This window comes from Phoxinus phoxinus (genome assembly GCF_949152265.1).
Source record: "Phoxinus phoxinus genome assembly, chromosome: 10".
Lineage (NCBI taxonomy): Eukaryota > Metazoa > Chordata > Actinopteri > Cypriniformes > Leuciscidae > Phoxinus > Phoxinus phoxinus.
This window is the reverse complement of record NC_136885.1, coordinates 11,421,132-11,437,112: the sequence shown is the minus strand read 5'-3', so window position 1 is coordinate 11,437,112 and position 15,981 is coordinate 11,421,132. Positions and strand designations below refer to the sequence as shown.

General features: G+C 41.6%; 1 protein-coding gene across 4 annotated transcripts in view; it reads right to left on the bottom strand.

Annotated features, from left to right (window-relative positions):
* grb10b (growth factor receptor-bound protein 10b) overlaps window positions 1-15,981 on the bottom strand; it is a 123,374-nt gene that overhangs the window by 49,768 nt on the left and 57,625 nt on the right. For all 4 annotated transcript variants that reach the window (XM_079625838.1, XM_079625840.1, XM_079625839.1 and 1 more), the window contains one exon: window positions 1,313-1,520. In XM_079625838.1, the coding sequence (XP_079481964.1) occupies window positions 1,313-1,520 (208 nt within the window). The remainder of the gene's footprint in view (window positions 1-1,312; window positions 1,521-15,981) is intronic.

The window sequence follows — 15,981 nt, the reverse complement described above, 5'->3', positions numbered from 1 at the left end:
TGGCGGCTTTGGGCAGCATTAGCATTTTGGGCCATTTTTTGAAGCTGCCATTAGACAGGGAGTCCGTTTGAAGTGGGGACTTCAGAGAAAAGCTGAAACACACACACACACATTTGTGCCGTAGGTTTGAGAGCAATGAGGGAGTGTGTGATATGGAATTCAGAGCTGAAGTCTGAACGGTAACCTCTGAGTGAACCTTTGCTTGAGTGAACCCTCGTTCACAAGCTCGGTATGCTCAACTTCCTGCTCTGATCCGCAGCTGAGAGGCAAAAACACGCTCACCAAATGGAAAGCATTTATTCTCAGCGGTTCCAGTATAACAGAGCAATGGAATAACAATAGTGCCACTCTTGATGAAAGCAAAGGAAGCCAAGCTGAAAAAGATCATAGTGTGTCTGCTTTATTTAAGCTATTGTTTTGGAAAATCTTTGAAGTTTTGATGTAATTTGCTCTGCTTTTTGGTATTTCTTATGGCAAAAATGTGCTCTGTGCATGTAAGTGTTTGCACACTTACTGTACACAATATTGAGAAATGTCTTATTGTCGCTGTTAAATAACACAATATCCAAGCAGGTATCGTCTGCAAACTAAATTCTTCACTAATTAACTTTACTTTTCTGATCAGTTTTCACAATGACTTTTGTGCAACTGGTCCAAAGTGATTTTTACCAGATGTATGAAGTCACTTCCCCTCAACTACAGGTGCACTTTATCATATAACATAGAAACATCTCCCCCCAATGTTTAACAGTAATAAAGGTCCATGTACATGTTAGGCTACATTTACACGACAATGATATGCTTAAAAAAGAGATGTTCTTCCTTTGAGTTTTCTGCGTACAGACGACACCATTGTCAAAACGATCCCTATTCACACGGATCCGTGAAAACGACTAAAAAGCTTGTATTCTGCTGCCAGGCCATTAGATGGCGATGAAACACAATAGATTGAGAATGTAATATGCATAAAGTCATCGTCTTTAGAGATTCACGTTTTTGTTGTTTACACGAGAACGTTTTCAAAAACTTGCACTTGCAGTTTTCAGGCACCCAAAACGCCATTGTTGTGTAAACGAATGGCCAAAACGCATAAAAGGTTTTACGTTTTTAGGTGAAAACACAGTGTCGTGTAAACAGTCCCTCAAACTCTATATTGATTGTTTTAAAATGTCAGACCTATAAACTTGCTAAATGTCTTTCTTTAAAATAAACACCAAAAGGACATTCATACATTTTAAAGTGTGGCTTTAGAGTCTAAATACATTTTGGGGAAACCGTATGTGTGCGTTTCATATATTTTCAGGGTTTTTACCTGACAGCGAGGATGTGCATAGGCTGGGACCGCCGCAGTCTCTGGTGTGGGGAGGTGGACTGAGCGTGTGTGTGAAATGCAGCGGGTCGGTGCGGCTGGCCATTGTGCAGCAGTGGAGTGGATTCAGTCTGAACACTGTAAGAAGCGTACAGACTCTCAAAGGAAGAGTTCATGTCATTCACCAGAGCTTCTAGATCCACGTCATCCTCTGGTAGGGAGAGAAAGGGGAAGAAAATCAGACATACAAAACCACATCTATTAGTTAATTAGTTACTTTTTATCAGACAAGTATAAAAAATGTATAAAAAGGTTGTTATATCAAGTAAAATCAAGATATAGTCCCTATATGTGATCTAATGTACAGTATATATCTGTCATCTGCAGTTGCTGAGCAGGAGAACAGGTGTTTCAAGTCACATCCATTACTAAATTGGGTTTGTTATCATGGCTGGAACATTGTATTAAGCAAAACGCATCTTGGACTGGAACTATCATACAGTACACAAGTTATGAACTTTCAGAAATATGTTTCATAATCACACCACTAGAGGGCAATCTAAAATTTAATAAACTCTCACAATGTAGTTCAGGGATGTGCAGACCTATATGTAACAATCCTGCTCTTAAGCATTAAAGGGATAGTTGACCCAAAAATGAACATGTTGTCATCATTTCAACCCTTAAGTTGTTTCAAACCTGTAAAAAATTTATTTCCTCTGCAGAAAAAAAAAAAGAATATATTTTGAAGAATGTCCATAGTATGGAAAAATAAAAACATGGAAGTCAATGGGGTCTCTCAACTGTTTGGTTACTGACATTCTTCAAAATACCTTCTTTTGTGTTCAGCAGAAGAAAGAAATGCATACAAGTTTGGAACAACTTGAGGGTTCGTAAATGATGACAGAATTTTCATTTCTGGGTGAACTATCCCTTTAATTTTATTATATATAATTATTTTAGTCTGACAAATTCTGGTAATGGATTTTTTTCAAGTTTTGTATAGGTTACATTAGCCTAAAGAACCATTTTAATACATTACAGTTTAAGGTTTGGAAGTGTGGAACAGATATACCTTCAAATTACATCTCACACAGACACAATTCTAAACAACACAACACAAAATACAAAGAAAAACATATATATTGTATTTAGTGTGCACCTAGCCATGCTCAATACTGTACATCTCTTAACACAAAGTTAGATTATGTTCACAGCACATATGTATAATGAACTGAATCTTTGTAATGCAGGGACCATTCTGCACCTTTTTAAAAAGTATATATATTTCTATGTTTTACATATAAGGTGAGGCATGAACAACAACAACAACAAACTTTAAAAAAATATTTAGTTGTTTTGGTCAAAATTGCCTTTTATACAACACCTTATCTAGAAGAAATTGATTACAATTGGCAAAAGGCTGGGTTACCTGTGCCCTCTGCAAGACCTTTTTCTGAAAACCCATCAGATAATCAGCTGATCCCTATGTATTAATAGAGACAGGTAAGCCCCTTCTCTACTTAGAGATCCTGGAGAGCTATAAGATACATTCACACACCGAGGCTTTAGCACAGGGGGAGGTTTGAGAGTGAAGTCACGCCATGGGGTAAAAGAGACAAAGTTCTTATAGGCCTGTGTAAAAATAATAATAATAATAAAATAAAATAAAATAGCAGGGCTTGGTGACATTAACTGATAAAAAATAAAAAAAGCATTTAAGAGGTAGATTTTTTTTTTTCTTTCTTTAGGGGTAAGTGTTTGAGATGTGCTCACTCTGTTCCCAGTCTGAACCCAAACTCTGTTGAAACCAGACAAACAGGTCTATGCTCTGAAAGAGCTATGAATATTTTAATTGAACATGCTTATCAGCATGACAAAACAGCACTCTGAACCACATATTTGGCAAACATCAATCATGATGCAATTCTGTCCTAGCACTGAATAAGTCTATTTAAATCTGTGCAGTAACGTTAATTCGAACTGTACATCTAAATCTTACCTCATAACTTAGTAACATCAAGCACAAGTTCCCATATATTCTGATCACTCACTTCCATGATATTAGAATGAATGGTAACTAAATGTTTAAAGATTCAACATGGAAGCAGTTTAAAGGTATCATGAAAAAAAAAATGGAAGTAGTTATAAATGTGGGCTATATTCAGAGTCTTCTGAAGCCATACGATAGCTGTGAGTAATGTCTGAAAACCTTCTGAAATTAATGAATTCGTAATACAGTTTAAGAGTTGTAGCCAGATTATTGAGTCCCAAAACTTATACCAGTGATCGAATCATTCAAACCGGTTTTGTGAAGTGCACCAATTTATTTGTTGACAAATCAGACATCATTAATATAGTCTGTTTCTCACACAAAGCTATTGTATACATTCAAATGACTTGGAATAAAATACATTTAAACTTTAATAGGATTTTTTTTTTATTCTCCTTTTGCATTGCACTGAAAAAAAAGAAGAAATTCATACAGGTTTGGAATTACATGAAGATATGTAAATAATGTTAATTTTCGTGTCAACTGTTTCTTTAACAGTACACACACATGCACTTGGCCTTCTGTAATGGAAACAGAAGCATATTTTTGTCCAGCAGAGGGTGCTAAAACAAACAAGTAGATAAAAATTACACACTGGACAAATTCTAATCTGTAGTTGGCATCATTTTACTTGCAAATACACTGTCTATTATCAACCAGCCTCACTGATGCATAGTTACAAATTTAGGCACCAATGTGACTGTAGGTGTACATTTCAGAAAATAACTGTTTTAGGATTATGCAGGCATTCCAGAGGTAAACATAGGGTTAAACAGACATGAATTCAAATAATAATAATAATAATAATGATGTGCACTGATAAATTATAAAAAATTTACACTACAATAAAATAATAATAATGATGATGATACATAATTGCCAATTTTGAATTCATGGTAAGTCTAATTGATGAACAAATCTTTCAGACCACTTTTGTGAATTGGATCAAACAATTAGTTGAAACCCAGCAGGCATTTCGACGTTGAATCACTGTTGAATTTTTCATACAAATCTTGTTAAAAAGAGATTTACCAACAGCTTGCACCAGCGCAAACCCTTTTTGGGCTTTAAAAAACTATACTGTCAGGATTCTCTAAAGACACGCAGTGAAAAAGTTAGCGCTGAAAAGGAGTGGACAGGGTTATTTTTGCAGCTGTTCCCTTTCAAAAGCTACAATCGACCCATGTCCCATGTCTGAACTGGATACACACGATTACTGTTTTGTTTGTTTGGGGGAGGAGCATGCGGCTTTGGCTTTGGAGAAGGTGTGAGCATTGTGAACTATTTACTGTTAAAATGTTTCGTGCTCACCTGAGTTATTTCCAAACCGCACCAACATTACCATCGTGGGGCTCCCACATGGATCTGAATGATGACCAAGAGACGGGTCAGTCCCTATCGCTTGCTGTATCACCAGATCCAGACATCCCCTCTAGTGATCTCGAAGCGCGCTCCGGTGCTTCTTCAGTTCACGAGGGGGATGACGATATATCTCTTGGGTCTTCGGACTGTGAGCAGCCTACCTCTGAGCGTTCCTCTCTCGGAAGTAAATCTGTCTAGGAACTGCTCAAGGTGGTTACTCCTCCTTGATCACTAGTTTAATCACTGATCCTAAGTGATCATTGTTTGTTTTATTGTGTATTTTATTGCAATTTTGTACAGCACTTTGGTCGGTTGTCAGCAGGTAGTAAATGTGCTCTATAAATAAACGGAACTTGAACTTGAACTACTCGCGTGGTGGCCAAGTTACAGCTTGACTGGCAACGCGATCAAGAGACCCCCAAATGTAGTAAGCTAGAGGATAGGTTTCTGTCCGTTGGCAGGGGGGAGGGACCACAACATCAGTCTCTCCCCTTCTTCGAGGACCTCCATGATGAGCTGTCTAAGTCATGGAGTAAACCATCTACTTCCCGTGTCTTTGTGCCCGCAACGTCGACTTTTTCGACTATCATGGGTGCGAAGTCACGGAGGTACGCGGAGATGCCACAGGTTGAAGAGAACTCTTGCCTGGTTTGGCATCTTCAATAAAGAGATCTGTCCTCCCCACGGCAGTGTTACAGGCGTACCAGGCTGAGCTGTTGAAGTGATTTGAGTGTGGGCAGTACGATCGACGAGGAAGCATTCTCTCCGTCCGACTAAGCAAACGGCCCGTGCCATCGGTCGTTCTATGTCAGCTTTGGTCAGCAAGGAAACCTGTGGCTTATTCTGATAGGAATTAAGGAGAAAGATTGTGTATTCCTGTTGGATTCACCTGTTTTACCCTCTGGCCTGTTTGGCGACTCCGTCAATACTGTCGTCACCAGGTTCAGGGCGGTTAAGAAGCACAAGGAAGCATTTGTTCAGTTCCTTCCTCGCAGCACACAAGGGGAGAGGCCATCGGCCACCCAACCTCTCCCCGGTCCTTCAAAACACATCTAATTGCAAATACAACATCTAATTGCCCCTTCCTGTTACCCCCACAAAACCTCACCATCCCCGCCACCCTTTTGGTGCTTCGGGGGGCCAATGTTTCCAAATGTTAGATGTTCCGTGTTCTGGATGACAGCAGGAAGCAACGGAACATCTAACATTTGGAAACATTGGCCCCTCAAACATCCTCTAGCATCCCGTCAAAAGGAAGTGTTAAAATTAATACCACTCTCAGAGAGTCTGGCAACATGGAAACTTCTGCCAGGCATTTCTGCGTGGTTATTAAGCACAGTACAAATAGGATACAGAATTGAATTTATTCGTCATCCTCTGCATTTCAACGATGTGGTCTCCACTTCCGTGAGACCGGAGCTGATGCATGTACTGTCACAAGAGCTACAAACTCTTCTGAGCAAAGAGGCCATAGAACATGTTCCTCTTCCAGAGAGAGAGTCAGGCTATTACAGCAGATACTGGTTCCCAAGAAGGATGGGGGGCTGCATCCAGTCTTAGATCTTCGAGGCTTAAACCATGCAATCAAAGCACTCAAGTTCAAGGTGTTAGCGCTTTACTGTTAGCGCTTTACTGTCAAGACGATCGTGTCGCAAATACAACATCCCGATTGGTTCGTCATTATCAACCTGAAGGACGCATATTTTCACATAGAAATTAAGGAAGTTCCTCAGGTTAGCTTTCTGGGGCGAAGCATACCAATTGTGGGTTCTTCCAATTCGGTCTAGCCTTGTCACCCCGCACATACACAAAATGCATGGATGCAGCACTTGCTCCATTACGACCCCAGAGCATTCGTATTTTAATTTATATCGGCGATTGGTTAATACTAGCACAATCGCAAGAGATGGCGCTTCAACACAGATACATTGTGTTAGCTCATCTAGTTTCTCTAGGTCTGAGACTCAACGCCAACAAAAGCGTCCCTCACCAGTTCCTCGCCTTGGGTGCCTTGTCGTTGCAGACTGTTAACGACAGATGCCTCCCTGATGGGCTGGGGAGCTATCTTAAGTGGTTGTCCAGCTGAAGGGGAATGGGAGGGTCATCAACTCGATTGGAACATCAACTGCCTCGAGCTGATGGCTGTATTTCTGGCCCTGAAATACTTTCTCCCTCAGTAGAGAGGCTGTCATGTCCCAGTGTGGGTGGACAACAGAGCAGCAGTCTCTTAAATAAATCATCAGGGAGGTCTGCACTCATGCAATCTGAACAGAATAGCGAAGCAGATTTTTCTCTGGGCCCAGGATAAGTTGCCCAGGCAGTGTACATTCCGGGCCATCTGAATGTGGGAGCGGATTAACTGTCCAGACAGAAATTACCGACGGGGGAATGGAAACTCCACCCAGAAGTAGTCAAACAGATCTGGACCAGGTTTTACGAAGCAGAGGTGGACGTCTTCACCTCCCATCAGACAGCGCAATGTCCCCTCTACTACTCTCTGAGTCACCCAACCCCCTGGGTCTGGACGCGATGGCGCACACATGGCCCAAAATGCGCCTATATGCGTTTCCTTCAGTTTCTCAGCTCCCGGGAGTTCTAGCCAGAGTTCGCCAACAAGGGTCTTGCCTCTTACTGATAGCGCCATGTTGGCCGAACAGTGTTTGGTTCTCGGAGATAATATTTTTCCTCGACGGCTCGCAATGGGCGATTCCGGAGAGGAGGGCACGATATTCCATCCCAGGCCCGACCTGTGGAACCTTCATGTTTGGCCCCTGGGTATCAACTGAGGGACACTGGGCTTTCACCTGACATTTTTGAGACCATTCTAAGTGCTAGGGCCTCATCCACTAGAAAGAGTACCATCACATTTTCAGTACCGACTTGGTACCGAAGTACCGGTACTTTGACAACACTAGTTTGGATGTGCATGCCACTCCGGGCTCTCACGTCCTTGAGTCAACATCACAAGCTAATGTCTAGGGTCTTCTTGCGTTCTTATGAGCAGCACACCTACACAACCGTAAGGGGTCCAGACACTTTCAAGCATGGCAGCGTGGGTATTCTCGTTCCCAATGCGCTAAGCAGCGCAGCATCGATTGTGGATTTTGAAAGGGAACGTTCAGGGTTACTGTAACCCTGTTCCCTGAAAAAGCGGAACGAGATGCTGCGCTGCATTGCCGTGCTAAAGATATCCCGGGACTACTCTTCAGACAAAATATCCTGACGATGAACCTACGACTCATAGCCATTCTATTTATAGCCTCGCGTCGCGGGTGCACACCGATGACGTCATTGACCAAGGCTATATTACCTCCGGGTCAATTCTATTGACGTGTAACACACAATATTCTCAGTTGGTCACGATTAAAGACATTCCCAATGCGCTAAGAAGGGCAGCATCTCGTTTTGCTTTTTCAGAGAACAAGTGTCCTAATCAACCTGAATTCACCCTAACATTTTACTTTGAATCAGGAATGTCAAGATATAGTGTGGTCTCTGGCATTAAGACATGGGTACGTTATAAGTGAAAGACACCTAAAGCGCATTCTTAAGTTGAATGGGCTTTTTCGTCTGAAATTTGCTGGCTTGAATGAAATACTCGGATTCATCATTGACCAGTTGAACGGTCCCGGCTCCACAGATACCGCTGGATGCAAACAAAATGCCTGGAAAATGGTATACGTGCACGAAAAGAAGATATTCGAATAATTTAAAAAGAGCTTGAACTTGAATGGTGTGGTTCCCTCTAGAGGTCTTCAGGTGAACCCGTTGACCCGTTGACCCGGGACCCGACCCGGGACCCGTACGGGTTCGGGTCTATATTTTAAATGATCAGCCGGGTCCGGGTCGGGTCGAATCTATTACTTCGGGTCCCGGGTCTGTTTAACATTGTGTGTAATACCCGTGCGAGTCATCAAATCTCAAAAATGCGTCGTCACACTCATATTTAATATATTTTAAGTCAGTAACATAATCTGAGGTGAACTGTCACATGAATGTTTACTTTGACACTCAAAATAAATTGCGTTAAAAAGCATATTTTAGGTTGATCCATCCAGCTAGCAGTCAAGCGCGTGTCATGTTTCTATGGCAACCAGTTACCAGAGGCAGAGCTTCAGTGAGGGACAGCCAAACCGCGCTTTAGATTTTACAATGTCAATTAATCGTTTTGTTCAATCTTAAAGTTTTAGTGGTCAGATTCAGACTCGATGATGCAGAGCAGAGAGCACGGAGATGATAAATAACGTCAGCGCAGCGGCCATGGCACTGAACGAGCAATCGTTATTATAGTTCAAAAAGGCAAACAGCCAAAAGTTATTGTGCGAGTTAGCAGCTAACTCGTTTAATTTGTCATCCGTCACCGTGAGTCCGTGACATCAAGTGGACTTTTGAAGCTGAAATAACAAGGATTAAGCTTGGACTTGGTGGAATAACGAGAGGAATAACATGGATAACTTTCTTGTCGGAGCCGAAGGATTGTAATGCATCACAGCCAGTCAGGTAACGTAACGTTACAAGGAAAGGATGGAGAGACTACAACGCTGCTACGGCTCCTTAAATTAGGTAAGACAAAAAGTTGTAATTTTTCGCAACAGGTTTATTGACTTGTAATAGCAGTTTAAGGTGGAAAATGTGACAATCGGGTCCAGTCGGGTCTGTGTCTTCCCGGCAGTTTCGGGTCCAGCTTACAAAAATAATCGACGGGTCCAGGTCGGGTCCGGTTAGGCATTTATCGGGTCTGCACGGGTCCGGGTCCAGCTTTTGAAATAATAGTCGGGTCCGGGTCGGTTTGGTGTAGCAAATTACGGGTCCCTTCCGGTTCGGGTAAGAATTTTTGGACCCGTGAAGACCTCTAGTTCCCTCAACATATCTCATGGCCATGAGAAATAGATGTCGTTCTCTCAAAATATGAAGTCATGGCCACGAGAAAAATATATAATTCCCTCAACATATGATCTCGAGGCCACGACTTTTGTGCATTTGTGCACTTAAGGCGGGGACACACAGTGCGAGTTCAGACACTCGGGAGGTCGTGAGATTTTGCTGGTACACGGCACGACTGTCCTCCTGCACGAATTTTATCCCGAGCCGGCGGTTAAACACAGTCTCTGTGTTTACCCCGAAACACAGAGACCGGAGCTTTCAATGTTGCAGGCAATAGCTTCAGATAGAAAAATTACAGAAATGTGTGTGCAAATGCAGATAACAGTAGCCATTCCGTTCAACATAAAAACATGAGAGTGTGAACATGAGAGTGTGTGCGTGCGTGCGTGCGTGTGTGTGTGTGTGTGTGTGTGTGTGTCAGTGTATGCGCACACTGTGTGGTTGATGCCGCTGAGGTATAGACCCATCGATCTAGCCTGTGACGCGGTTGTGTATGATTTGGCAATAGGGGACAGCCTATACGCTGGTGAAAATCGGGCCGACTCCCCGAATTTTTTAAACATGTTTAAAAATGATCGGGAGGGCGGGAGGTGCTCGTAACGTGCTCGGCTTGGCTCGTAATTTCTCTTACACGCTGCAAGCCGCCACCATGCGAGCATCACCGATTTGCACTCGATTTCTCCCGAGTGAAAAAATCATCTGCGAGCTCGTAAAAACAGCAAAAATCGCACCGTGTACGCCCGCCTTTAGGGCACCCAAATGGCTAGCGCCGGCCCTGGTCACATGCTCAAATAAATTATTTGTCCATCAGAGATTTCTACATCTCTCATATACTCTCAAGAATGGGCTACATAATTAGTTCCAATTATATGGACCACGTTTGTGATACTTTTAAGTACTGACAGTTGCAACACATTCATTAAATTGAAAAGAATGAGCAGGATATTCTTTGAAAAGTTACTGTTTAGTCCATAATGACAGGTATAAGATTCAGATTGGTCTTTTAGGGATGAAACAAAAGTAGACATAAGAAAGTTCCACTATTAATTATTTAGAGACAAATACATGAACCCATCCTTCAACCTTTCCTCAGGATATGAGGCACTGAATTCTAAAAGCTTTTTTGTTTTTACAGAAAATATTAAAATTTTAATCTTGTTTCAGGTAGAGGCCTGTGAGGAGGGCCTGGGACTCATCTCAGACGTCTCTTGTACATGAATGATTCAGGAGAACAGCTCCTCCAGCCCCACCAGCTGCAGTCAGCATTCAGCGAGTGCAGAATGTAATGCAAACTGACTCAGCAGCCATGGGAACACTGCATCAAACGTACTGTCTTATTAGCGTGTGTGAAATCAGCTGATTAAACTATTGCTAAAATTATTTGTGAAAGTACAGACTGCAGTGCCAGAATCTGATTATAGACATTGGAGCTGTTTAAATTCCAGACTGAGTTGAATTGAGTTTTGCTAACGTTATTGCCATTTCACATCAGAATGGTGGTAGTGCCAGAGCTGGTACTTGGCTGGTTGTGATTAGAGTCAAGAACCAATCAATTCCAAAGAATTGAGAGTCAAATGATGACTATGACAAATGATGTATTTGTTTCAGTCCAAGTCAAGGGTTAGTACTTTCTTTTTGTTCAGCAAGGACACATTAAATTGATGAACAGTGACAGTACATTCATAATGTAGACTATTTTTAGACAAAAAAAAATATATTTCAAATAAATTCTGTTCTTTTGAACTTTCTATTCATTAAAAAATCCTGATACAATCCTGGTATGTGGTATCATGGTTTCCACAATCATGGTTTCCACACACAAAATAAAGTCAAGCAGCACAAATGTTTTCAAATGTGATAATATTAAGAAATGTTTCTTGACAACCAAATCAGCATATATTAGAATGATTTCTGAATGATCATGTGACACTGAAGACTGGAGTAATGGCTGTTAAAAAGCATTGCATCACAATGATACATTAAATTGTAAAATATATTAAAATAGAAAACATTTATTTTAAATTGTAATAACTTTTCACAATATTACAGCTTTTTCTGTATTATTTTATCAAATGAATGCAGCCTTGGTGAGCATAGATACTTCTATCAAAACATTTTGTAATCTAATTACTCAAACCATATTAGGAGGCTGACATTTTTTATTATTCATTTCAATTATTTTTGTTGTTGTTGTTGTTGTTTGTTTGTTTGTTTGTTTGTTCTGTTGGGTATTTATCTTTTTACGATTGTGACACCATCTACTATGGTGTCCTTGAAGACTAGCATTGGATGTACTCCACCTAGTGGTTCCCTTTCGAAGTGGAACTTTGATGCTGCGTCTTGGTGTTGAGGCTATAGGGAAAACCATCAGTGTGAGCGGTGTCTGAGGCACATGTAAACAATAGCCAATAATCGTTGGCAGACGACAGTCAATGACGTCACGTGTGCTGGATCTGTCTGCTGCCTTTGACACAGTTAACCACCAGATCCTCCTGTCAATCCTAAAGATGAAGGGGATCTCGGGTACTGCACTCCAGTGGTTCAGGTCTTATCTCTCGGGTAGGTCCTTCAGGGTGTCGTGGAGGGATGAGGTGTCTAAGACCCAACATCTAGCCACTGGTGTGCCTCAGGGCTCAGTTCTTGGACAACTACTCTTCTCAATCTACATGACATCACTAGGATCTGTGATTCAGAAACATGGCTTCTCCTACCACTGCAACGCTGATGACACACAACTCTACCTCTCATTCCAGCCGGATGATCCGACGGTAGCCGCTCGCATCTCAGCCTGCCTGACAGACATTTCTGGCTGGATGAAGGACCACCACCTTCAACTAAACCTCGCGAAGACAGAGCTACTTGTAATCCCAGCTAACCCAGCACTTAATCACAACTTCACCATCCAGCTAGGCTCGTCATCCATAACTCCATCAAGATCAGCCAGGAACCTTGGAGTGGTCATTGATGACCAATTGAATTTCACAGACCACATTGCTAGCACTGCCCGGCAGTGTTGTATAAAGTACTAGAAAGCAATACTTGAGTAAAAGTACAAGTATGGTACTAGAAAAAGACTTTGGTAGAAGTAAAAGTTACCTTTTAGAATATTACTTAAGTAAAAGTCTTAAAGTATCTGATTTATACTGTACTTAAGTATGAAAAGTAATTTTCTGATATTTAATGTACTTAAGTATTTTAAGTAAAAGTAAAAAGTTTTTTTTTTTTTTCTTAAAGGAAGCGGTTAACTTTGATTGTGAACTTTATTGTGGATTTCTTATACTAGGCATACTATTAACTGGTACAATCTGTTGTTGTTTGTGTTTTGTAGCCTGTACTGTACTTGTGTTATCGTTTATCTCCCACTGCATGTACTTTCAGTTAGCTGCTCTACTAAGAAAAAAACAGTCTGCAATAGTGCACTGTTCTGTACAGCCTTATAATTCATTGTTTTTTCAAAAATATAATTTTATATTCAGTGCAATAGCCGTATACAGGGTTTTATAAATACAGAGGTCCCAAAAGTGATCTTGCTAGGGGGTTCGGGGGCATATTATTTTTCCACTGTCATTGACAAAACACATATGTATATCTGTGTTAAATAGGAATCCATTGTAATAAAGTTATTCTCATTCTGGGCACAGTATGCAAAAGGCTATTGCTCTACCTGCTCTCCTCTCTCATCTCCATCTCTCGTTCTTCTTCTCTCAGTCTCTTTATCTTTACCTGTAAATCTCCCCTTCCCGAAGATGAGCTTTGCAAACTGATTATTTATGTCGGTCGTTTAAAACTTCTATCGTAAATCAGCGGTTTAGTTTAGCCACTTCACTTGCATCTTATCTCGTGAAGCGTCGCGTTGGGATTCGCGCGCGGCCGCGGCTCGCGCTTCCATGGTGGGTTCAGTTTTGCACCCTCCTTCTTTGGCGACAAACAAGCTTTACGCTGAAATAGAGCGTGCGTAATGCAATCTAGGAGCAGTGATTCGCCAAACCTCAAACCCACATTTCTTCTCATTTTATTTTGTAGTAACGAGTAACGAAGATGCTTAGTGGAAATGTAGCGGAGTAAAAGTATACATTTTATCTAGGAAATGTAGTGAAGTAAAAGTAAAAGTTGACATAAATTTAAATATCGAAGTAAAGTACAGATACGTGAAATTTCTACTTAAGTACAGTAACGAAGTATTTGTACTCCGTTACATTACAACACTGCTGCCCGGTCATGCCGATTTGCCTTGTACAACATCAGAAGGATCAGGCCCTTCCTATCAGAGCATGCTACACAACTCCTTGTTCAGGCACTTGTTCTATCCAGACTGGACTATTGTAATGCTCTCCTGGCTGGTCTCCCAGCTTGCACTGTCAAACCTCTGCAACTGATCCAGAATGCTGCAGCTAGAGTGGTCTTCAACGAGCCGAAGAGAGCAAACGTCACTCCTCTCCTCACGAAATTGCACTGGTTGCCGGTTGCCGCTCGCATCAAATTCAAGTCACTGACGTTTGCCTACAGAACAACCACTGGCACTGCTCCCCTGTACATGAACTCATTACTTCAGACTTATGTGCCATCCAGAAACTTGCGCTCTGCAAGTGAGCGGCGTCTGGTGGTGCCATCTCAAAGAGGCACGAAATCTCTCTCTCGGACCTTTACCATGACTGTTCCCTGCTGGTGGAATGATCTGCCTAACTCAGCCAGAGCTGCTGAGTCTGTAGCCATCTTTAAGAAACTGCTGAAGACGTATCTTTTTCGGCAGCATTTGAGCACTTGATTCAGCACTACTAACACTTTATTATCTATTCTATTCTATTCTATTAAAAAAAAAAGAAAAAAAAAGAATGCGCGTTGCATTGTACTGTGAAGGGTTATAGCACTTACATACAGTTGTCCTACTGCTAGTTTAATTGCTTCTATTGTTTCTCATTTGTAAGTCGCTTTGGATAAAAGCGTCTGCTAAATGAATAAATGTAAATGAGTGCCATATGGGGTGTCAGAGTTACACATCATCAGCTTTTTTGTCTTCAGGAGCCGCTTGTTTGTATGCGCGTGTAAGACAAGTGTAAGCGCGTTCAACTCTCAAGGAAGCTGGATGCAATCATTACGTTACATTTGAGGAATACAATTGGAATTAAATTAAATTAAATTCCTCCTCCGCTATCCTGCATATAATTTGTGAGCCTTTTATTCCTTCTAGATTTCCACATTGAGGTGTCAATATAATGGAGGAATTTGTATTTGGCTTTAATAGTCTCTCCCGTGTAGCCTAACTATTCCTGTGTGAGGATTGATATGTGAGGATGCCCCAATTGACTGTTCGCAAAGACCCGTCCCTTTTATTTACTGTTGCTATGTGAAAAATACATCGCGGAGCAGAGAGGACACTGACAACGCACAGACAGACAGGATAGACCAGGTTATGACCAGACTTTATGGTTACTTTTGATATTAAACAAAGACTCACCTTTCAAATTTGGTCATTTTTTAAAAGAAATTTAAACAATAAATACCGTTTTGTGGCTCTTTAATGTGTCTGACAGATCGCTGTAGAGCCTCAGTTAAAGCTGCTTGTGAACCGATCATCTCTTCCTTCTAGTTAATTTATAGCATCAAATAAACATGAATGAACATAAGAAGGAATGTTGTTTTAACCGCGGAAAGGCGTCAGTACACTCCGTTTTTCAAGTTCAAATCCTCCCATATTAATCTACTAACTTTCCTTTCTGCTTTGTCGGACAAAATGGCGGATGGCGAAGTATGATTGGGCAGATCGCCTGTCAATCAAGCTCCCTGTGAAGGGTCAATTGAAGAGTTGCTTGCAAGCTACGTATGTCTCCCCTGGTGCTGCATCCTATTTGAAGGCTCTCATTTGCCAATGGAGCAAGCATGTTTAGCTCACTGTGATGAACCGCGTTGAGGGAGCTCCGCTCTCGCTTTACTTTTTTCTTGTGGGTTTTCTTCAAGTGTTTGCACCTCATGGTTCAGCATGGCAGCTTCGATCATGGAGTCGCAGGTGGGCATAGAGGCAGATGTTATGACATAAGTCTATTTCCTCTGCTTACTTGCTGAGGCAGGCCTGTGGGGCCCTGCACACTATGAAATCTGCCCAATCTCCGCTCAGCAGTGCTGCCAGAGGGTGGTATCCCCTCACTGTGAAGAGTGTTGTGGGGATTCCATGCCCACATATTGAATGGTCTGAAGCAGTCCAAAAAAAAAAAAGTTGTGCAAGCCACATATCTAGCCATTCGTGCCACAAAGCACACAGCCAGTGCACCGGCCACTCTATACAGTAGTTGCAATAGAGGCATCTGTGATAAGGAGAAATAGAAAATATTTCTCTTCAATGCCTTGATCTCACACTCCTCTTCAGTCAGCCGGTGAG